Consider the following 25,835-nt stretch of genomic DNA (forward strand, 5'->3'; position numbering starts at 1 on the left):
GATCACTACATAAATAACAGATGTGTCTCATGATGGTGACCAATCATGTTACCTTTTTCAAAGTCCGTTAGTAATTTGTCACTGCGCATGTTATTATAACAGTTCACACACAGACAGCAAAGTAAGTGGCTGTACTGTCTCTTAGTAATAAACCCACATGACATTTTAAAAAACGGCATAACCAAAAGAGGAGATTGGCCACCAAAGATGAAAGTGCAGTAAAGAAATGAAAAGCAATAGCACTGGAAAGGAAATTGAGTTCAAACATAGAGTTATAGAAGAAATAGCTGATCATGGAAATGTTGACAGTATCGCTGTTTGAGACTACATACATAGCCAAAGAGCTAAGTGAAGGCAAAATATCTACATGAGTGAGGAGAGTAGTTAAGATGAAAAGGATTAAGACAGTCTAGAAAACTGACGCTGGCAAACACTTCACAGAAAAAGAACTCTCAGAGCTATTTCACAACAATGATAACGCAAAAGATAAAATGTTGAAAGCTGATACAAACTTAGAAAAGAGTGTATCATTTATCAAGACAGTAAAGATGCTCACTGCATATACTGTTATATAATGAGAAGGCAAAGCATGGTTCAAACTACTTTTTATAAATTTTTTGCAAATAAAACACTTTAATTCTCAATATTACTAATATTTTAAATTATAGTGTGCTAAATAAATATTGGTCTTACTATTAAAAAAATTCTCCATATATTTATAACTGACAGTAAGAGTTTTTAATGTTTTGGCAAAAAATTGTAAAGGTCACAGAACAACAGTGATTTTTCCCATTGATGATTAAGATCACTTTGCATCATTTCAGGCTGCATGATCATCATTACAGTCTGGTACTACTATGCAGAGTGAGGACTGCCTGAACTGAAAGAGTTCTGGTAAAACTCAGCACTGACTAGAGGCAAGGGACTTAAGAGACCGTGTAAGCCAAAGTGGCAGTGTTCAAAGGGCATAACTCTGGTGAAGACAGTTAAAAAGGAAGGGAGAAGGGCCCTTTGAAGATCAGATAATAAAGGAAAACTCAAAAGAGAAAAATTTAGAGACCTAGGAAACCAAAGAGAACCTCTCCTACTAGAAAATCATAGAACTCACAACTCTTCCTACATCACTAAAAAAAAAAAAAAGCAAAAATAAAATAATACTCAGAAATCAAACTTTGTTTCTTTGCATTGAAAAGAGGCAATTCTTGTAAGAAAAAAAAAATCCACTAAATGACTAAAAAGAAAAAGACAAGTCAGTACAAAGTAACTCTGAGATGAAAACACAGTGATCAGAATGAAAACATCTCAGTATATGAAAATCTGCTTCCATCTCTACAAAACAGTGACAAAGCAGAAGAAACCTGTAATACAGCACCCCAATTACAAACTTAATTACATATCATCAAACAAGCATTTGGGATATGAAAAGGAAATTAAAAATTAAAAGCAGAAAAGGACAAACAGTAAGAAGAAATAAAGAGAGAGTTAATTTCAGAAAAGAAAGGGGAAAAAAAGACAAACTAAACAGAAATGAAGACTAAATTATAGGATGCCTAAAGAATAACAGTCTCAAATGAAAAGACACTAAGGGACATTAAAGAAAGGCTGAAAACAGCCAAAAAAATCCACGAGATAAAGAAGCAAAAAGGGTCAGAGAAAAGTGGCTAAAATGAAAGATAAGCACACAAGAAAGAACATATACAAAATTAGAAAAAAGCAAAGTAACAGCCTAGAAGTAGGCGTCAGCAAGCAGGGACTGCAGCCTAAATGTGGCCTCCAGGCTGGTTTTGTATAGTGCTAGAGTTAAGAAAACGGTCAATCTCACTCATAATAAAATAAATACAAATCAAAAATACACTGAGCTATCATTTTTCACCCACCAGATTGGTAAAAATCAAAAAAGTATGACAACACATTCCATTGGTGAGGCTGTATGGAAACAGGCACTCTCATACACTGGTGGGAATATAAATTGGTCCATACTTTTTGGAGAGAAAATGGGCAATGTCTAATAAAATCCCATAAGCATTTCCCATAAGCATTTACCTTTTGATCAAGCAATTTCACTAATAGGAATTTATCCTGAAGATGTATCTCCAATAATCCACAAGCACATACGCAGAAGGTTTCAATTTCAACATTGTTTATATTTGGAAAATATGTACTCTATACATAGACTAGTTGAAAAAACTATAACACATGCACACAATGGAGTACTATGAAACTGTGAAAAAAAGGAAGGAGGAAAATCTCTATGACCTGGTATGCTATGATTTTTAAGCTATATTGTTAAGTAAGAAAAGCAAACTGCAAAACAGTATCTATGACATGCTACCTTTGAGTAAGAAACTGAAGGAGAAATAATATACATATCTGCTCATCAAAAAGAAGTATAGGAAAGACAAAACAATAAGAATGGTTATCTACACAATGAATTGGAGTAAGGTGGTAAATATGGGGGTTAGGAAGGGGGTGGAAGATAGGAGGCACAGGAGGCCCCCACGAGCTACATATCTCTGAATATACCTTTTTGTATAGTTCTGACTTTCAGAACCAAGTTAATATTTCACATATTAAGGAAATAAAATCAACAAAGTTGGGGGGGAATCCTAAAATGGAATTCAACAGAAACTAACTTAATGGTATGTCAAATAAATAACAAACATACTAAAGGGGGGAAAACAAAAGAAGTAACCCAAGTATTTATTAAATATAGTATTTTGACTATATACGGTGAGGATCTACACAAACAGAGCCAATGCATTCTGGATAATGGGAGCCAGGTTTGCCACTGTCAGAGAATGGAGTTACAAATGAAAAGAGGAAGGTTAAAATGTTAGATTGAAATTAGAGGTATCAGTATGGACTCATGGTTTTTAATCCATAGATAGATACAGAAATACATATAGATGTATGTGTTTAAGGGGGGTGTCTGTGTGTACATGCATATATATACATTTCCTAGCTCTGCCTGCTGAGAGAGGGGCTAGAAGCAATGATATCACAATCCCAATGAGCATATCTAGTGCCCAAATCCTGGCTTCTAAACACCACTCTCCAATAAGAAGAACCAGGGCTCTTTGAAGAAATGACTGATTCCAGAGCTACGGCTGGGAAAGTAAAAGATGAACCTGGAATATCTAGTGCAGAAAGAAAGAAGATGCTCAAAGAATGAAGGGGACATGTCAAAAAGGCACAAGAGCCTGCTTGAAGGGAGTCTCACTGGCCAAATCTGGGACAATGTGAGCACCAAAATAAATAATAATAGGCGGCCAGCCTGGTGGTGTAGTGGTTAAGTTCACAGGTTTGGATCCTGGCATGGACCTACGCACTGCTTATTAAGCCGTGCTGTGGCAGGCATCCCACATAAAATAGAGAAAGATGGGTACAGATATTAGCTCAGTGCCAATCTTCCCCAGCAAAAAGAGGAGGATTGGCAACAGATGTTAGGGCTAATCTTCCTCATGAAAAAAAAAAAAGAAAAAAAAATGACAGTAACAGTTAATAACCCACGGAATAAAACAAGAATCCAGAGTTCATAGTGAAATTAAATAAATAAATGGAGGCAAAGAGAAAGCTTTTTCTAACAGCAGAATTTCAATTGATAATTATAGAAGGAAAGACACAGCTGGAAAATCATCAATGTATACTAACACTAGTGGATAAAAGTTTGATGAGGGACAGGATATTTACATAAGTCTCCAAATATCTCACCACAAGATACTGAATAATTACAAAGCGAAAAATGCTAACTTGACAGAGAAAAATCTGGCACACATCAACTTAACCAAGTGATCAAATTTAACATCATCAGTAATAGGGCAAATCAATAGGTTGTACTTCCAAATACAACGCACTAAGAACACAGTATTACTTCTGTAGTACTCATGCGTATAATACCCCTGTATAAAACATAAATCTCCTTTCCTCTTAAAACTTCTTTAAAGGCTTGCTCTTCCTGCCTCCATAGGCTTTTAAAAATTTGTGCTACTGTAGATTCTACAAAATCTGATTCATATTCACACATTCAGTTAAAAATAATTCTGTTCCTTTACGAACTTACATTTTCATTTTGAAATACTGACTAGTAAAAGCTGAATTACCAACCTAAAATATTCTAACCTATAAAATTAAAAATTTCATATTTGGGAAGTAATAAACCTGGGAAGCAGCACTTTTATTTCTCCAGTTTTATATAAGAAACTAAAAAGTAGAGCAAAAGATAATTCTGGCTGAGATTAAGCTTTCCTTACAACTGCAGATAAAAAGATTAAATTGTATTGTGTGAAAAAAATAACATTTCTACTTGATATTCTCCTTAAAATAAACCTTAGATTTAAAAAAAAAAACACATTAAAGTACTAAGAAACCAAAAGTGATCCAAAAATCTATTGTCAGCCGAGTCAATCGTGTTACATTTGGGTCTTACTAGTCAAAATGGCTTAAGGAACTCAAACCTCATACCTAATACAGGAATAATCTCACCCAGGACGCCATAATTTTTCATTATGTTTGGTCAGGGCTCTCCACTGACCCCTGCTAGCACAGACTATTAACATTTGCCTTTGAGATTTTATTTTTTTCTTTTTTTCCGCTTCTGAGGCTGACCAATCTCTTTCTGAAAAAAGACATTTTTTTTTTAGATACAATCAGATTACATTTAAATTTTAATGACCAAGCAGTCAATCTGTCCTTGGCAATTATGTCTACATGGCTGTTCTGATACATGACATACCTAGAAATCAACTGTATTGCCCTTATTTCCAAATTCTTGCTGAAGGAGATGAGGCATGCATTATACTGCAGCCCCCATATACCAACAATAATAACCTAAAATGAACACTCAGTTTATCAACATAACTCACCATACTTCTTCTAATATAGTTGATGGCTTTTTTCATATCCATGCCAGACCAGTTGTTGAGCATATAGCAAATACAGGAAGCACAGTATACAAACCGCATGTCATTTTCACTGCCTTCAGGTACTGCACAAAAACTGAAAATAATAATATTATTTACTATTAACACTGTACTATATTTTTTTGCAGAGGTTAGAAACACCTACTTCATGTCTTTACTCAAGAGAAATCTATCACTAAATATGGATTTAAAAACCATATACTACTTGTAATCAGTACAGAAGAGGGCTATTAACTTGAATAATATAAAACTGTCTCTAAATGCTTACTCTACTCCAAAGTTCCGATTTCTGGGTAGCTTTACATACCACTACAGTTACTCCTTCCCAGATACCACCACTCAGAGTAAGTTTGTTTGTGCTCAGCAAGGGACAGCTGTGGTACACTGGCTTAAGAATGGCAGAAACAGTAGCAGGTAAAACCTGGGACCTAATGGGTAAGAAATTCCCAAGCCCAAGTTTTGCTATGTGAAATTTCTTCTAAATGTATATACAGATAACCCTTAATTAATCGATCATATTGTTTTAATTTAATTTTTACCTATTTAATTAGTTTTAGAGAGGTAATCGTCTATGTCTCATGTCTATTCCTTTATTTATAAACAATGATAAGGTAGCAGTAATTAAAGACTATACTGAAATATTGAGAAATTAGTCACATGTAACAACTAAGGTAAATATTGTTTTACAGTATTTCCAATTAACGTCAATTTATTTCAGTATGTCTACACTAATTTTTCCCTCATCAAGAGCAGTGTTTTTAAAATACTGACAGGAAAACAGACCTACTAATAGATGGAGCACAGATGTAACAACATAATAGGATTTGTTCGCAAAGTCTTTTCCTTAGCATCACTACTGCTTATCACTTCCTAGACTTAAAAAAAAGTTTCACCTTAAAACTCTAGGAAGATTCTTCTTTAGTTAGATACACCACACGAACCATCAAATACTAATGAACCGATCTCTTTTTCTATCCTTTAAAAATGTCATGGAAACTACCTACACAAGAATATAATATTTAATATTCATCCCTTTCTCCCTCTATCACTATGTCTTAAGGAATAAAAGTTCAGACTAAATGTATGTTTACTTCAAAATATCTATTTTTTCACCCAGAAGGTAAATTAAAGCAGATCATAATCCTGAAACTACTCAACCATTTATTTATGGATCTATTGTCTCAGCTGAACAAAAAAAAAGGGGCCAGCCAAGTGGTGTAGCAGTTAAGTTCTCGCGCTCCACTTCAGCAGCCCAGGGTTCGTAGGTTTGGATCCCGGGTGAGAACCTACGCACTGCTTTTCAAGCCATGTGTGGCGGTGTCTCATATAAAGTAGAGGAAGATGGGCACTCACGTTAGCTCAGTCAGGGCCAATCCTCCTCAGCAAAAAGAGGAGCATTGGCAACAGATGTTAGCTCAGGGCTAATCTTCCTCAAAAAAAAAAAAAAGAAGAAAAGAAAAAGGAAGCAAAAAGGATGGAGTTCTGTTATTGTGATTACTTTTACTTTCATTCACATAAGAAATCTTGGATTACATTTTTGATTAGGTACTTAACTGTACAGTGATGTATACAGTGAACTTTAAGAGTGGTTCTAATAAGAGTTTACGATAAGCTCTAAAGTTCTAGTATAGTATTTTACCCATTTTTTTTTTAGTTCCAAAAGATTTTTCTTAAAAAAAAAAAAAAAAACAAGTAATAAAGAGTTACCCATACCTTCCATCTTCCAGCTGAAGGGCTCTCAAGCCTGCTAAGCAAGCTTCTTTATTTACCCGGCTTAGGTCATCTCCAAGAATAACTAAGCATGAAAGGCCAGTGTAGGTCATCGCTATGTGGCCACTATCATAAGGATGAGCTGTTCCAGAATTCTGAATTCAAAATTAATATAATGTTAATTAATAAAGTGAAATGAAAACTTATTTCATTAAGTAATGTGACATGAGGTTTCACTAAATAGTAAAATTAAATATTGTTCATGATGATTTGTATAGACGTCTGATTTGAGAAAAACCTCGATTTTATATAATGTCTCAACATAAGTATGATTGCATACTTTCCAGGCTACGTAATTTTTAAATTTATCCTAAAGACTTTAAGCTTTATGGAAGTAATTCTGATATTCAAATAAACTAAATTATTGGAACTTCATATTTAATCAACCATATTGGTTGATTTAAGTATAATAATTTAAGTCTCATAAAGTTAGAAAAGCATGTAGAAATAAAAATTCTTTTATGCTGTACAAATCCACATTAAATACCACAGTAGTAATCATCATATAAAAATATTACAAAACAACACAGTTGAAAAACCTTATTCTGCTCTCATATACAGTTTAATTATTTGAGTCTCTAATAAACATCAGTGCTTAGAATAGCAAAAAATAAAAAACAAAAAATGCAAAGACCTCACGGTACTAAACTCAAAAAATTCTCTAGAAATACAATAGCATAACTTCTAAAATTTAGAGCCCATGGGCCAGCTCTGGTGGCACAGTGGTTAAGTTTGGCACACTCCGCTCTGGCAGCCCAGGTTCGGTTCCCAGGCATGGACCTACACCACTCGTCTGTCAGTGGCCATACTGTGGTGGCGGTTCACACACAAAAAGAGGAAGATTGGCAGTAGATGTTAGCTCAGGGCGAATCTTCCTCAGCAAAAATAAATAAATAAATAAAATAAAATTTAGAGCCCAAATGGACATTGCTTGCAAAAAGTGTTTTAAAAGACTTATTAGAAGACTATTAGACTAGCAATCGCCCAGGCAGAGCTGGGAAGTCTAACTAGGAAACTCATATTATCAGAGTACGTGTCAAACTAGTTTCACTGATTTGACTGTTTCAACAAAAGATAACTACGAAGAGTTATCAAAGATCTTTTAAGCTTTCTAAAATATGTGACTCCTTGCAGGAAATCCCGTCCAGACTCTAGGAGTTGGCACAGGCCAACTGTGCCAAATAACTGATCCTATTAATCCGTTATTTAAAAAAAATTATTTCACTTGAAAAATGTAAAATTTCACATTGTACTAATTTATTCCTCAGTTTAAGAAAGTGTCAATTTGATAGACTAAGAGCATGTCTTTTTTTGGTGAGGAAGATTAGCCCTGAGCTAACATCTGTTGCCAATCCTCCTCTTTTGCTGAGGAGATTGGCCCTGGGCTAACATCCGTGCCCATCTCCCTCTACTTTATATGTCGGATGCTGCCAGAACATGGCGTGATAAGCAGTGTGTAGGTCCACGCCCGGGATCCGACCCTGTGAACCCTGGGCCGCCGAAGTGGAGCACATGAACTTAACCACTTTGCCACCAGGCCAGCCCCAAGAGCATATATATACATATTTTTTGTGAGGAGATCAGCCCTGTGCTAACATCTGCCAATCTTCCTCTTTTTTTGCTGAGGAAGACTGGCCCTGGGCTAACATCCATGCCCATCTTCCTCCACTTTATATGGGACACTGCCACAGCATGGCCTGACAAGCGGTGCGTTGGTGCGTGCCTGGGATCCGAACTGGCGAACCCCGGGCCGTGGAGCGCACGCACTTAACTGCTTGCGCCACCTGGCCGGCCCCTCAAGAGCATATATTTAATTCATCTTTCTCATAAGTTTCCCTTCTATTTTAGTTTGGGTTCATCAGTAATTGCTTCAAATACTAGAATAATTACTCATAATACCAGAAAGTTAAAATGAAACTTTACCAAAGATTTGGTTAAAATAGACTCCTCTGCTTTCTAAAATGTTAACTTCTACAACCACTGAAAGGCATCAAATCCTGGCTCTACCACCTGTTGGCTGGCTTAATTTTCCTCATTCTGGAAAATGGAGATAATAGTACCTACCTCATAGGGTTATTGTGAGGATTAAATAAACTTACTGTCTATAAAGATCCTAGTAATCTCAATGATGATGATGCAAGTGCAAGGCAGATATCAAAAGGGCCACTACTTCTTTGGAGTCATGACTCAAGGGTCTTGAAACCACCAGTGACTTAATCACATTATTTTCCTGCTCACTGACCTTCCGTGGTTCCTCAGAGAATAAGTGTTCAATACCCTCTATAATCTGAACCCACCACACACATTCAGCTTTACATACAGTTCTTTATATAGTTTCACAAATAAGCCAAGCAAATTTTCATCTTGATATCTCTTTCATTCTGAGTTCCTCCTTAGAACTCAATTCTCATACTCCTAGCTATCCGTTCCATATTTATAACAGCCTTCTTAGAACTTCTATAGTATATTTCATTTTTTGGTACTTAAAACTAAACATCTGCTATGTTAAAATCCAAACATAAATCAAATGTGGACCTTAACCTTGAGGGCAGAAGAGAGGCCTGCTTAAATAATTATAATACAAAGTAGAATGTCATAAATGTCATGAGGGAAATATAATAACACATGGATTTAAACAAAGGATTCTTTTCTGCAGCAGAGGAGGAGCTTGGCTAGATATAGATGGAGAGGAAGCTTTATAGGTCGAAGAAAAAGTAAAAGCAAAAAAGCTGAGAAGGAAAATTCTGGGATAGGTAGTACACATTAAGGACAATACATAATTTAATAGAGAATATGGGGTTTGTGAAGGAAAACAGTGAGAAAAGCAGGTTGGGAGAATCTACTAGTGTTTCTCAAAAAGTGCTCTATGGCCAGTGAAGGTCCAGGTAAGTCAGTGGCCCAGAGGTGGTTTGGTGGTTTCAGAAGAAAAACCAATGACACTATTTCATTTACATACTCTATTGGACAATCCTGTGTGCATTCTCACATTCTCTTGGCTTCATCTGTCTCCTGGACTCTCAGTCACCCCCTTCAGCCACCCTCTTCAGCGACAACTCCTTGTGGGCCATTATGATTCCACCTGAAGTCTCTAGCTCCTTCCACCACTCAGAATTCAGATGAAGGCAACACAGCATGGACTGGGACCTAGCTTCCCCAGAAGATGCCAGGGTCTAGGTGAATTAAGAGCCAAAAATGGGTTTCAGGCAAGTCTGTGCACCAAAGGTAAAAAATGGTTTCTTCTTAAATTTTATTCTCGTTATTTTGAAAATGTCTTGCAGAGGAGGAAGAGGACTGTCTATTAAAAGTAATGTTATCAAAGCATTGTTTTACTCCAACAAGTGTAGGTATACACCTATATATATATGGTATGGTACTGTATAATGGTCATCATTACCAATGTCATGACATCCAGATATCCTGTCCATTTTAACTAAATGGAGAGCTATCTTTATTCAGGACTGGCTTAAATTGGAAAATATTATATATATGGCAAAAAAGGACAAATTTTATGAATTCTTTGTTTTTAGAGTCCCTACTAAAATGCAATGGATACACATGATTGGAGACACCTTGGCAAATTCACATGACCTTGACAAAACAAGTTGGTCTACAGCTTAAGGCAGAGGAAGAAAGTTGAAGCAGTGCCTCTATCAAACCATGTCACCTTCTCTAAAATCACTGCTATTTATTCTAAAATTATGAAGCAGATTATGGAAAAACTGGCAGCACACCATTTACCTCCAGCTTGCAAGTGGATATAAATCTTGATGTACTCAGTGTAGCCAGATACTGGCCTGTAAACATTATACAAGCAGACTGAGTCCATTAAGGAAAAAAGTTTCTATTTTGACAAAATGATGAAGTTTTTCTCTGCTTTCTACTGTAGTATTTTGTGTACAGATGAAATACCTACACTTGTTCTGGGTCTGATTCTTTGAAGAAAAAAAACTCATTTTGTTAGGACTCACTGCTTTCTACACCTGCACGTGCTGGTACCAAAGCCTTTGGCCATAACCCTAAAGACAGTGTGCCTACTGCCATGAAGGTCATCAAAGCCATCACTACTTGGGTCTTCAATCACTGCCTTGGCAAGAGCTTTCTCTTTTATTCCTAAGAAATGAGAGCCAAATGCACAGTCCTTCTCTAACACATGGAAGTTCACTGGCTTCTTAGAGAGTAAGTATCAAGCACTTGAGTGCTTTATTTCCATTTTCCACAGGAAATCACCAATAATTTTTACACACACACACAGGATAGTAAGGACATAATTTTTGTAATGACAGGAATTTCTGTGTGTATATAGACTGTGCATTCTTCTAGGAAGTAAGGCAGATATAGTTTGCTTTTGAAGAGTTTCAGTTCATAATATACATTAGTATTTAGCTACATTAAAACCTGGAAACCTGGTTCTTTCTGTATAATTTTTTTGTTTTCTTTCTCACTAAAATCTCCCTTTCTCCTTTCTCCTGACCCAAACAGAACTAACCTTTGATGGATTGAATGGAATACCCAGGTATGAAGAGCCTCGGAAACCACAGCGATTTAGATTTGATCCTAGAAAATAAAAACACATACTTATTTAAAGTATACCTTATTTTTGTATAGATTCTAAAGCAGTTCAATTATACAATCTTTCAGAAACAGAGTATTTTAGTACCAAAACTTTGCCACTGTCTCCATTTTCATTCTAGCTAATGTTGAACGCTTACTATGTGCCAGATCTATTATAAGTGCTTTATGGGAATTTCTTTATTTAATTTCCAAACCAGCCAGAGACAAATAATTATTTCCTACCATCTACCTCTAGTTTATAAACCACCTCACTGTGTACAAAATGCTTTCATACTTCTCCTATATGACCATATTTCATGTGATCAACATATTTAATCTCCCATTCTACAGAAGAGAAAGCAGAAGCCGAAAGGTTAAGTGACATATTCAAGGAAACAGTCAGTTAATAACACAACAGGAGCTAGAATCCTAACTTCCCATCTAGTGTCTTTTTGCTTTAACTCATTGTTTCTTTACATGTGAGCAAGCTAAAGGTATAAGCGGCTCTAGAGTCACAGAAAATATATGTACTTTGTCTTTCAGTATTAAACAAATCTTCATTCTGAGTGCAACAATCCGTTTCGTTTCAAAGTACATAGAACACTGTAAGTTAGCACTTAATCTCTACTCAAACAAATATTTTTTCATCTAAAAATTTCCACTTTTCAAGATATCAATGGAATATAAACTGGGAACTTAAGAAAGAAAACAAGTCACATCCACGAAAGGGGAACCCTTATATACTGTTGGTGGGAATGTGAACTGGTGCAGCCACTATGGAAAATGGTATGGAGGTTCCTTTAAAAATTAAAAACAGAACTACCGTATGATCCAGCAACCCCTCTTCTAGGTATACATTTTAAGAAAAGGAAATCACTACCTTGAAGAGATATCTGCAACCCCATGTTCATTGCAGCATCATTTACAATAGCCAAGACATGGAAACAATCTAAGTGTCCATTGATGGATGAATGGATAAAGGAAATGCAGTGTGTAACACACACACACACACACACACGACTATTATTCAGCCATAAAAAAGGAAATCTTGCCTTTTGCAATAATATGGATGGAGCTTGAGGGCATTAGCTAAGTGAAATAAGCCAGAGAAAGACAAATACTATATGTTCTCACTTACATGTGGAATCTAAAAAAGCTGAACTTGTACAAACAGAGTATAATAGTGGTTGCCAGGGGCTGGGGGATGGGAGAAATAGGGAGACGTTGGTCAAAGGGCACAAACTTTTAGCTATAAGCTGAATAAGTTATGAGGCTCTAATGTACAGCACGGTGACTATAATTAACAGTATTATATTATATACCTGAAAATTGTTAAGAGAGTAGATCTTACATGTTACCACACACACACACACACACACACACAAAGGTAATTATGTAAGGGGACAGAAGTGTTAACTAACCTCATTGTGGTAATCATTTTGCAAATACTATACACGTATCAAATCATCATATTGTATACCTTAAACTTACATATGTTATATACCAATAATATCTCAATAAAGCTGAAACAAAATGAAAAACAGTCATACCCACATTAAGAAAATAATTATGGTTTTGATAGCTATTAGAAAATCAGCATGATAGATGGAGAAGATAGAAATGTAGTTTCAGCGGACTAGACATGCATTGTCAATAAAAAAAAAATGAAGTTGGTTTAAAATAACTCCTGATGTGAGGAACCAGCTTCATATCTCTTATGACAGCTACATGACTAATTCATAACAACTGGTTTTCACTTTTCTACTTCTTCAAATCAGGTACTGTACTCTATTCAGCTTTATATCCCCCCAAATACTTACAACAGTAGCTTATACACTAATTCTTTCAACAATTTAAGAAACTTTATCCACTAAATTTAAAACTCTCCACCAAGCATTTTCCCTCTATTAACAAAAAAATTATTTAAAAAAGGATACTATCTAGTAGTGATTTGGTTTTTTTTTTGGTGAGGAAGATAGTCCCTGTGCTAAAATCTGTGCCAATCTTCCTCTACTTTGTATATGGGACGCCACCATAGCATGGATTGATGAGTGGTGTGCAGGTCCGCGCCTGGGATCTGAACCCATGAACCCTGGGCCACAGAAGCAGAGCACACAAACTTAACCACTATGTCACCAGTCTAACACTGATTTTGATGAACATGGTTCTCTTATCTTTGCTAAAGACTTTTATATTGGCAAGCTATTTAAGACTTGCCACTATATAAGAGTCATAAAAATGCTCATACTCTTTGACTCAGTAACAATACATCTGAGAATCTGCTCCAATAACTTCAAATATGAAAAAGGTCAATACATCTGAGAGTCTGCTCCAATAACTTCAAATATGAAGAAGGTCAAATGCATAGAAACACTCACTGCAGTACTAGCGAAAATTTAGAAGTGACACAAAAGTTCAACAGGTTAAGTATAACATACCATATCTACTCAAAGGAACATTACACAGTCACGTGCCTCATGTTGGTCAACGATGGACCACATATATGATGGTGGTCCCATAAGGTTAGTACCTTATAGCCGAGGTGCGTAGTAGGCTATACCATCTAGGTTTATGTAAGAACACTCTATGACGTTTGCACAACTACAAAATCACCTAATGCACTTCTCAGAACTTAACTCTGTCATTAAGTGATGAATAACTGTACTGCTATTAAAAGTAATAATTAGGGGGGCTGGCCTGGTGGCACAGTGGTTAAGTTTGTGCACTCCACTTCGGCGGCCCGGGAGTTCATGGGTTCGGATCCTGGGCACAGACCTACGCACTGCTTATCAAGCCATGCTGTGGCAGGGGTCCCACATATAAAGTAGAGGGAGATGGGTACGGATGTTAGACCAGTGCCAATCTTCCTCAGCAAAAAGAGGAGGATTGGCAACAGATGTTAGCTCAGGGCTAATCTTCCTTATACACATATAAAAAAGTAATAATTAGGGAAAACTACGTAGTGACATGGAGAAATATATATCATCAAGTTAAGAGAAAAAGTAGGATACAAACACATATGTGCATTATCATGTTTATAATTAAGCAAAGGGTGCTTATCAATAAATCCCAGAAAGGAACAAACAAAATAACATTGTGTGGCATGATATAAGGGTGAATTTTGTTCTCTGTATTAGTCATTGTTGCCATAACAAATTACCACAAACTCAGCAAATTAAAACACCACCTACTTATTATCTCACAGCTCTGTAAGGTCTGAAGTTCAAGGCAGATCTCACCATGCTAAAATCAAGGTGTTGGTAGGGCTACATTCCTTACTGGAGGCTCTGGGGAACAATCTGCCTCCAAGTTCATTCAGGTTCTTTGGTAGAATCAAGTTCCTTGCAGTTGTGGGACTGAGATCTCCATTTCTCTGCTAGCTGTCAACCGGGGGGCTCCCTTAGCTCCCAGAGGCTGCTCTTGCCATTTCTTATACGTGGGCCCCTATATCTCTGAGCCAGCAACAGTGCTCAAATTCTTCTCATGCTTAGACTCTCTCTGGCTTCCCCTTCTGCAGCATCTCTCTTTTGCCCTCTTTTACTGCATTTCTCTGACTGACTCTTCTGCCGCCTTCTCCTTTTAAGGGCACATGTGACTATACTGAGCCCACCTGTATATACAACAGCTACAGATAATCTCCATATTTTAAGGTCAGCTGATTAGTAACCTTAACTTCATCTGCAAAGTCTGTGTAGTACAGTAGCCCCCTCTTACCCATGGTTTCTGTTACCTGTGGTCAACCGGGCTCTGAAAATATTAAATGCAAAATTTGAGAAATAAACAATTCACAAGTTGTAAGTTGCAAGTGCCTTTCTGAGTAGCATGATGAAATCTCACCCTGTCCCACTCTGTCCTACCCGGGACATGAATGATCCCTTTGTCCAGCGTATCTTTGTTGTATATGCTACCCCTCATTAGTCACTTAGCAGCCATCTCAACCATCAAGGCATCACAGTGCTTGTGTTCAAGTAACCCTTATTTTACTTAATAATGGCTCCAAAGTGCAAGAGTAGAGATGCTGGCAATTTGGATACGCCACAGAGAAGATGTAAAGTGTTTCCTTTAAGTGAAAAGGTGAAAGTTCTTAACTTAATAAGGAAAGAAAAAAAATTGTACGCTGAGGTTGCTAAGATCTAGAGTAAGAACAAATCTTCTATCTGTGAAATTGTGAAGAAGGAAAAAGAAATTTGTGCTAGTTCTGTTATCGCATCCCAAATTGCAAAAGTTGCAACCACAGTGCATAAGTGCTTAGTTAAGATGGAAAAGGAATTAAATTTGTACAATAAGATATTTTGAGAAAGACCATGTTCACATAACTCCTATTATAGTGTAGTTATACACTATATTATATTATATTATAGTTCTATTTTATTATCAGTTATTGTTGTTAATCTCTTATTGTGCCTAATTTATAAATTAAACTTTATCATAGGTAGGTACGTGTAGGAAAAAACATAGTATATATAGGGTTCAGTACTATCTGCGGTTTCAGGCATTCACTGGGGGTCTTGGAACATAACCCTCGTGGATAAGGGGGGACTACTGTACCTAGATTAGTGTTTGATTGAATAACCAGGGCATAGGAATTTTGGCGGAAGGGGGACATCTTTAAAATTTTGCCTAACACCTCTTTCATATTCCAAATTGGATGTTTCACTTGTTTCAATCTCTCCATAGTTAGGGGAGGGGTAGTGTCCAAAGGTATATTTTCCTAAGCCCTATATTTTATCTGATGCCTAAAATGTTTTTCTATTATGATTTAAATTTTTGAAATCAGTTTTCTCCTTTTTTCCCCTTAAGATTGCCTTTTTAAAGGTTATCCTTTCAAGCTAATGACTTGTTAATAGTCCTCTATAAAAATCTGATCCCACTTCTACTTTTGATGGAAGAAACCTGATTCCACGTTTCAGGTCTGAGTTTATACTTCCATTAGGAAGCCTTTCTTGAGACCCCTGCTAAGTCAGATAATTCTCCCAGGTGTTTTACACAGAGCTGACATATAGAAGAGGTTTAATAAATATCTGTTTCTGAATGAAATATCATTTCCTTAGAGGTAAATGAATGAATGGCATTTCTATTTGCTAATTTCTAGGTTTTCAGCTTATTTAAACTAGTAACTTTTCTGAAAAGCAGCAAAAATATTGATGCTCAAAAATACCACACAAGGTTAGGAGACTGTGGCATGGACACGGAATCAAACTCAAGATCCTATTCTTACTAGCTCTGTGTTCTACAGGCAAGTAACAATCTCTCTGAGCTAGTTCCCTCCATCTTTGAACTAGGTACAATAGTATATTGCAAGCAATATCTCGCAGGGTTCTTGTAAGTGTTAAAGGACATATTTAGATTGTGCTCAGCACAGTGACCGTGGCTCAATAAAGAGTAACCATTTAAAATCAGTTAATTAGATTTTATCAAAAGTGAAACAGGAAGAAATTAACAGCTTCTGTTGTAATTTCTCAAGGAAAGCTTCTTTAAAATAAAAATGCCTTTTATTCCCTCTTTTCAAAAGGAGAGTGCATACTGTCATCTTAAAAATTCATTAGTTGAGAGGCCGGCCCAGTGGTGTGCTGCTTAAGTTCTTGTGCTCTGCTTTGTAGGTTCGGATCCTGGGCACAGACCTATGCATCGCTTATCAAGCCATGCTGTGGTGGCGTCCCATATAAAGTAGAGGAAGATGGGCATGGATGTTAGCCCAGGGCCAATCTTCCTCAGCAAAAAGTGGAGGATTGGCAACAGATGTTAGCTCAGGGCTAATCTTTCTCACCAAAAAACAAAAAAAAAAAAAAAAAATTCATTAGCAATCCTTTCTGGTTACTGTCAAGATTCTCTGCTATTGTGCCTTCCTTTATAATTCTAGTAAGCTTACTTATTCATGACAATTATTAAAGTATAAATATGCAATTCATTTCATATTTATAATTGGATGTGCACTCAGGGTAAGTCTGAACTTCTCTGGCGGTAATTAGATAGCACCATCTAGTGTTTCTATTCAGTAGCAGCAAAACAAAGTGTGGTGTGGCTGCCCCACAGAATCCATTGAATAGTTTGAACAAATATCTATGCCTCTTGGGTCCTAACCCAGGTTCACATCAAAACCCTGCGAGTGAGGCCTGGACAATCGCATATTAAAAAGAAAAACAAACAAAAACAACAACAACAAAAGAAACAAAAAAGAAAAACAATCCCTCTGATACACAGTCAGAATCAAGAACCGCCGATTTGGTGAATGCATCCTCCACTATTGTAGAGACATAAAGTCAAACTAGTTTATCCTATTACACGGAAGTAGTTTAGATAGCAAGATATCATAACTATTCAGATTACTTCAGAAAAATGAAATTGGGTAGGTGGGAAGAAAAGGAGAAGCAGCAAAAATGGAAACATGTACATGGATGTAATACGTATGCATGCTTATGTGAACGTAGAGGGATGTGTTATTAGAGAATATAACGTGTTTAGCTATCAACTGAAAAGAAAAACAATCTCTTTATTTGCGTGCCTACACATGAAAGACAATGATTAAGTTACAAATATGACTCCTGCCTGATGACTGAGTCATATCTCACCTTTTAACTTAGGGTTTTACTATTAAGCTCATAATAAACACCAACTACATGTCAAGCATCATAAAGACAGTGCATTTAGAAATTCTTTAGAAAACAAAGAAAACGGTTATAAACCTGTATAATATAAAACTTCAATGAGAGTTTAAAAAGATTTATTTTAATCAGCAGAGTTGCTTTTCATAAGAAAGTGGTATATATCCCCTCTTTTAAAAGAAAATTTTATTGTGGAAGATAATAAAAAAATCATTAAAAATTATATTTAGGTGCTTCTAATAAAGGACAACTCTTGGGCTAAAATAGCACCACACTATTAATGGTAGAAAACAGCACCACACTATTAATGGTGGTCATGTTGCTTAAACATAATTCAAAACCTGATTTAGTCATGTTCTTAACTTTCTAATCTCCATTTTAAAAGTTAGGTGTTTGCATTAAGCAAACAGAATTCAAGTGAGGAATGTGGCAATTTTTTATGTAAAAATGGACATTTATATTTTAGGACTACAGAAATAATTCCTCACGGGTCTCACAAAACACAAGATTTCCTAGTAAAAGGACACAGCTTACAGAACTTCTTGTTTCAGGATATCAAGAGAGACCCAAAGTAAATAAAAAATTCTACAGCTTAAAAAATGTTTTTTTAATCTATTTTCTAAATTTCACAGGTTAGTTTTAGACTTAAACCTAGACCAATTAAAGAAAAAACAGGTGGGAGACTTTCTTTCATAGAGATTAAGGATTTAATAGTGTTTCATTTAGAATTGCAATTGGACTGTGAAAAGATCTGTGTTGTGGCCTACTAAACATATGCCTAGGGACAGCTGGAGACATAAACCAACCACTGTGGAACTATCTTCACAAAAAATTCTTGATCTATGATGCTTTCAAAACAGGCGCTCTATAATTTTTAATATTTGGAACATGCTCAATTTAGCCAAATAAAACTATAACTGCATTTTAAGCATGTTATTAGAAAAGGGCAGCAATCTGACTGAAAAATCTACTAAAAAAATAAAATTAAACACTTTACCTTTTAATATTAAACCACCTTACCTACATTTTCAAACACTTAATCCTAATATTTTATGGGATCTATTAAGGAACAGATAGCAGATTTATTTTCCTTTAGAGCCATAAAACAGTTTAAGTTCTCATAAGAAAAAAAAAATCTATATCTCATGGAAAAACATACATGATAAACAGAGCACCTATTGCATTGAATCAGTATTGGAAATATCCATTAATGGTATTTTCAGTAATGGAAATATCAAAAGACTAGAAAACAGAAAACTGTATTGTAATTTTGCCTCTAGCATCAACTAGCTGTATTACTGTGGAGAAATTACTAATCTCTCTGGACCTTAACATCCTCATTTGCCAAATGATGGACTATAATACTCCTTGGTCTGTTCTGGCTCCAAAATTTTCTGGTTGTGTCCTTTATCAGAGAAGGGAACACAGAATTCCCAGCCTGATCCCTTGTGTTTCCTAAATACTTCCTCCTGAGATTGATGAGAAGGGTCCCAATCCTCCAATGGTCTGACCACACACTTAATACTAGGTTACTGCTAGGGTCTTTACAACCCTGGAGTTAAGTGGAAGGCCAGGGTTAATTTTGATTAAATATTCACAATGTACTTAAGTGGCATACATGATAATATATATAGTTTCCACTAGGGACCTATACACTTCAACAGTAAAGCAGCATTGGGACTTGGAGTCAGAAGCCTGGGATTTTAGTCCAACTCTATCATTTAACATCTGCGTGTAGCCTCAGGCAGGTCTCTTAATCACTCTGCCTCTCATTTTCCTCTTCTGTGGAAGGCAGATTAGGCAAAGGACAAATTTGATGTTAATATTTGATAGTGCTTTGAAAATAATAAAATATTAAATAATGTAAGGCAATTATTTCTGCCATTAGCAAAATATTTGTGTATAACCATATAACTTTAAGCTCAGTTTTGTTTTTGTTGTGTTTTGAAGACAAGTTAAGCTAAAGCTTTTTCTAACTTGAATTTTTAAATACAAAACATATTTACTGTAAACATTCATACAGTGCAGATATACAGAATAAAATTAAAGTACCTAATCCTGCCATCCCCCACGTGTTCCCACGTACTTCCCCCTCCACAAAGATTTTCTATGTATTCTTTCAGTTTTTCCTATATATTTATAGTCAAAGATCATTTAAGCAAAACACCTCTGTACATGTTGGTATTTATCACTTAACCTTATATGATGAACAATTTCATGCCAGTACATATACAGATCTACCTCAATCACTTTACTATTGCACAGTATTCTTTACTGGACCACAGTTTAACTGTTTCACTTTTGGTGAACATTTATTTTGCTTCTAATTTGTTATTGAAATAAACAATGCCAAAACAAACATTCTTCTACATACATTTTTGTGCACACATAGTTTCCTGAGGTGAGTAACAAATACCACAAACCTGGAGGCTTTAAACAATAGAAATTTATTCTCTCATAGTTCTGGAGCCCAGAAGTCCAAAATCAAGGTGTTGGCAGGGTTGCTTCCTTCTGGAGGCTCTGAGGGAGGATCTGTTTCATGCCTCTCTCTCAGCTTCTGGCGGCTGTGGGCAATCCTGGTGTTTCTTAGCATGTTGATCCATCACTTCAATCTCTGCCTCTGTCTTCACATGGCCTTCCCCTCTGTGTCTCAAATCTCCCTCTCCTTTCTCTTATAAGGACACCAGTCATTGATCTTGAGACCCTTACCTTAATTACACCTGCAAAGATCCTTATTCCAAATAAAGTTATATTCTGAGGTTCTGCTGAACATATCTTCTGGGGGCCATTATTCAACCCACTACAACGCACATGAGAATATGTCAAATAGGGTAAAAAAATTATACTCCTAAAATGCCCCTCAAAAGGTTGTAAAAATTTTCATTTCCACCAAAAGAATATTAAATCTCTCTTTCCTCCACACTCTTACCAACTTTTAAAAACTTTTTGCTAAACTGATGTGTTAGGTAAAAAATAATGTAATATCACTGTTTCTATCGCATTTCTCTGATTTCTAGTAAGGCTAACCCTCTTTTCAAGTATTTACTGATTGGTTATACTTCTTTTGTGAACTACCTTTTCATAAATTTTGTCATTTTTCTAAATGGCAATGTGTCATTTTCTTCTCAATCTTTAAGAATTTCTCATAGTATGGATATTAATAATTTGTCTATTATATATATTGCCACAATTTCCTTCAAGTCTGTCCCTTATCTAACTTTATCTTTCACTACATAACATTTTAAAATATTTATTTAGTCAAATCTATCAAATTTTTCCTTTAGGGTCTCTGGATTTTAACATTTTTAGATTTAATTCCCTAAGATTTTATGTGATATCACAAAGTGAGACAACTACAGACCTATGAGTTAGAGAAAGCATATTCTACCCAGCCTTCAAATGCCTTATGAATGAGAAAATATTTGAGGAACCAGAGGATGCTCTAGGCTAAATGTGAGAATACACAAAAGAGGAACAGCAAAGTTGGAGAAGGTACTGGTGATTTAACAGTGCAACAACCGCTGATATACAACAGTGCTTTAGGCACTGAAAGGGAAAAGAAATGTAAGACAGATAGATTCCCTGCCCTCCAGAAGTTTACAATTCAGAAGTAAGCAAAAATATTTTAAGCAACAGTTAGGCAGCAATGATTGTAGCAATGGGCTTCAGACAAGTGAAGTCCATGGACGCCACAGTACAACGGGAAAAAGAATTCTGATGGGTCTCAAAAGAATGCTGAGTACCAATCCTAATTCAAAAAAAATTTTAAACTTTCATTAAAGTATAATAAACATAAGAAAAGCAGACCTATCATAATTAAACAGCTCAATGAACTTTTACAAAGTAAACTCACCTGTATAACTAGCACTCAGCTCAAGAAAAAGTATATGACAGCACCCCAGAAGCACCCTCCTACTTCCTTCTAGTCACTCCCCAAAAGCTCAGATTGGTTTTGCCTATTTTGGTACTCTATATAAATGTAATAATATACTATGTACTTCTTTATTTCAAAACACGTTTGTGACATTTATCCAAATTTTTGCATATAGTTATAGATGGTTCTTTCCCATTATTGCCTAGTATTCCATAGGGTGAATATTCTTATCCATTATACCGATGACGGGTAGTTTGTATAGTTCCTACTTCTGGGCTCCTGTGAAAAATACTGCTATGAACATTCTAGTACATATCTTTTGGTGAACACATGATTTCATTTCTGTTGAGAATGTACCAGGGAGTAGAACTGCTGGGTCACAGACTGTACATGTGTTCAGCATTAGTAAATACTGCCAAATAGTTTTCCAAAGTAGTTGTAAAACTCCTTCAGCATTGTATGAGAGGTCCAGTTATGCTACATTCTTGTCAATACTTATTGTATTTCACCCTTTTCATTTTAGCCATTCTAGTGAGTTTGTAGCAAACACAATTATTATGGATAATATGAAAGTTCAGATAGTAGCAAATCTCTTATAACAAAAGATCAAACAATGAGACAAGCAGCTTTTTAAAAAGAATAAGGTACTAAAAACAGAATTCTCTTTTTGTTGTAAAAAACTCATTTCACTAATAAAATAGTAGAGGAAAGAAACACATATTAAAGAGCAGACAAAAAAATACCTCAATCATGGAACCAGCAAATAGTCCAAAAAAGTGAGGAAAAATATAAGAAAAGACCAAGTAGGAAGCATGGTAAGCGACCAACGTTCTGGTACTTGAAACCTATAGTATTAGATCTCTCACTAAAATGTTATGGTCCGTACTTTTCTTTTTTTTAGGTTTTTTTTTTTTTAACATTCCTTTTTTTTTTTAAATTGAGGTAAGATTAGTTTATGGGTCCATACTTTTCTGTAGAGACAATGGCTGTTTTATTTCAGGGGAATGAATATCAGTAAATTTTTTCTAAAAATAATATAAAATATATTTTAGCAAAAACTTACAGAATAACTTTTCTACATACCACAGTGTATAATTTCCTAACTGTACTATGTGAGATATATTTCTTTAAGAAAGTACAGTATATAATTTGATCAGGACACATATGTATTCTCAGTAAACAAACAAAAATCAGAACCTGTAATAATACTACCTTACATCTGTCTAATATCTAACTTTGTAAAGAATTCCAGACTTTCACTTAAACTAGTGAAAAAAAGATCCTGGTAAAAAGGGAAAACACAAATTACTTCCATTTTTCAGATGACTAGACCTGTGACCTCACCTCAGCCAAAAGCTTCTAGAGAATGAGGACCCTACCTTGTAATTTATCACAGCCCTTGCCCACAGGTTTAGCAGAATATTCAATAAATTCTATTGACCAACATGCTAGAATCTATAATTACTAACCAATATATCATATATGCTGCTTCATGTAGCTGGTGAAAAGTGATTAGATTTATGTATTATATTCTGATAGACCTAGTTCAAAAGGCTTAATCATTTTTCAATAAGAATTCATCAACAGGCATGGATTTTAAAAATTATATAAAAACAAGGGCTGGCATGGTGGCATAGTGGTTAAGTTCACATGCTTTGCTTTGACGGCTCAGGGTTCACAGGTTCAGATCCCAGGTGTGGACCTACATACCACTTATCAAGCCATGCTGTGGCAGGTGTCCCACATATAAAGTAGAGGAAGATGGGCATGGATGTTAGCCCAGGGCCAATCTTCCTCAGCAAAAAGAGGAGGATTGGCAACAGATGTTAGCTCAGGGTTAATCTTCCCCACCAAAAAAAAAAAAAAAAAAAAAAATATATATATATAAAAACAAACACAATGAACTTTAAGAACAATAAAGTAGAAAGCCACAAACTATGTGCAACAGCATCTACTAATAGATCAAACCTCTTTTCTCTCTCTCTCTCCCTCTTTCTAAATAAAGTTTTAGCCTATTATTTCTCCTAAGTTCACCTGGGGGAGATTTATACATGATAACTCCAACCAATGAACCACACTGTTAATTTATAAATGCTGACTCTTAAAAGACAGGTAAGGGGTGACCATGATAAAAATTGCATGATTTTTCTGGAAGTTTATTTGCTTAATCTTGTGAAAGTTAGAATTTCTAACATTTACAAGTTAAAGTTAGGTATTTTACACTTAGAGTTTATAAAACTTGTGTGTTTAGTTGATCAGGTAATTTATAAATTTATTTGATCAAAATTTATCAAGTTTTAATAAGTATAAAAATGACTTTAAGAAGTGTTACGGTAAGAGTTCTAAGAAACCATTAAAGAAATGCTAATGAAACATTAGAGGGAAAATGACCAGGAGACTGAAATGAAACTTGCTGATGGCAAAGATTTTTTCACTGAAGAGACAAAAAGAATGCTTGGGAACAAAAAATAGAGTGAATGCTGTAAAACTTATCAAACATAAATATGGAATAGAAATAATCAACAAGAAATCATCAAAGCAGAACTGCACAACATAGCATGGTGCAACAATTGTGAATCTATCTAATCCCAGACGACTCTAAACTGTTCTCTCAAAAGATTAATGACTCGACTTAAGTAAGTGTTGTATTGGAACAGGATGGGAGTGTTGCATTACAAGGAAAACATAGATGAATTAAAATATGTTAAAAGTTTATGAATAAATACTAAGATTTCCTAGTCCAACACACATTATGTCAGGTACAACTAGACACACTAAAAATAAAATGCTAAAAACTCACTCACTGTCTTCTGTGGGAAGGACCTGCAGGGAGTAAATCCACTCTATTATATCATCTTTGTTCACCACATCTAAGGAATCCAACATATCCAGCCCGGAGAGCGCAAAAAATGCAATTGTCAACCTAAAAGAAAAAAACGTAAAATTTCATCTTAACTATCAAACCACTGAAGTCCTTCTGGTTCAGAAAAATAATAAACTTATTTTAATTTCAAAATAATTTAAACAATACTCCTATCTTGCAAAACCCAAAAAACCCAATTTATTTTTATAATTTAATAATATCAAAGTTTTGTTGCAATTTTTAAGAAAGTGACATTTAGGGGTTAAGAAACCAATCCTACCCATCTAAAGCGTACATGAATTCACTGAAGCCAGTACACTAGCAACCTGAAGGCTAAACGCAGATTTAAAAAAGAGATTTCCCTGCACCTAATCAGTATAAATAAGGCCAAAAGGCTGGAAAATATATAAAAATCACAATTTTCACTAATTTGCCAAGAGTAATTATGCCTTTAGCTGGTGCTTAATTCTTAAGGAATGTTAGAATAAATCTATCTTTATTTAAATTTATTCATAAATAATGTGACTCCCTTGGAAAAAAACTTTTAACGAATTTTGGGAAATAAGGAACACTTTAAAAAATACAAATGCATTTCAACTCCCTTTTCCCAGAGAGAAATATTTTTTGATGGAATGAAAAACTATAAGGTAACAACCTCCCCCTCAAGATTGTACACTAAATCACAAATCTAAACCTTGTGCTTTCATAGAAAAACTAGTACCTTGGTGATTGCTTTTTACATACAGAATTTGTTATATATCATTCCTTTCACGTTGAGATGCATTCTACAATGCTGTTTGATTGAGCAATCTCATTTCCATAGTCTAATAATTCCTATAACTAATACTGATAAATTAATACTTCAAATTATCTGGTCCAAAATCTTATAGCAGAACCACTTGGCACATTCTGTAACCTTTTTAACGGAGATTCCAAAAGAGAGTTAAGCCTTAATGCCCTAAGGTATGCATTGCATATAATAAAAATTAACTTCTTTCCTGTGCCTCTAGAATGGTATTATCCAGAATAGTATTACCAACTTTGGGAGGAATGAGAAAACAGTTACTCATTTTTTTTAGGGTATAATTCTCTCTCTGATCTCTGGCTGAAAAAGGCTGGCATCCATTAGATAAGGGGAGAAGCAGCAAACAGCAATTTAATTCAGCTTTTCTCCAAAACAAAATGACACTGCAGACACGGGAAAAACTTCTACCTAACAGCAGCCAAGTTTGAAAATCCCTGCTCTCGGTGATAAT

The 25,835-nt window shown here is 35.4% G+C and overlaps 1 protein-coding gene across 1 annotated transcript in view; it reads right to left on the reverse strand.

Annotated features, from left to right (window-relative positions):
* The window catches only part of PGGT1B (protein geranylgeranyltransferase type I subunit beta), a 51,777-nt gene that overhangs the window by 18,794 nt on the left and 7,148 nt on the right, over positions 1-25,835 (reverse strand). The window contains exons 2-5 of the mRNA XM_058538766.1: positions 24,521-24,639; positions 11,176-11,243; positions 6,633-6,784; positions 4,863-4,995 (exon numbers count right to left, since the gene is read on the reverse strand). Coding sequence (XP_058394749.1) covers positions 4,863-4,995; positions 6,633-6,784; positions 11,176-11,243; positions 24,521-24,639 — 472 coding nt within the window. The remainder of the gene's footprint in view (positions 1-4,862; positions 4,996-6,632; positions 6,785-11,175; positions 11,244-24,520; positions 24,640-25,835) is intronic.

This window comes from Diceros bicornis, chromosome 1, assembly GCF_020826845.1.
Source record: "Diceros bicornis minor isolate mBicDic1 chromosome 1, mDicBic1.mat.cur, whole genome shotgun sequence".
NCBI classification, from domain to species: domain Eukaryota; kingdom Metazoa; phylum Chordata; class Mammalia; order Perissodactyla; family Rhinocerotidae; genus Diceros; species Diceros bicornis.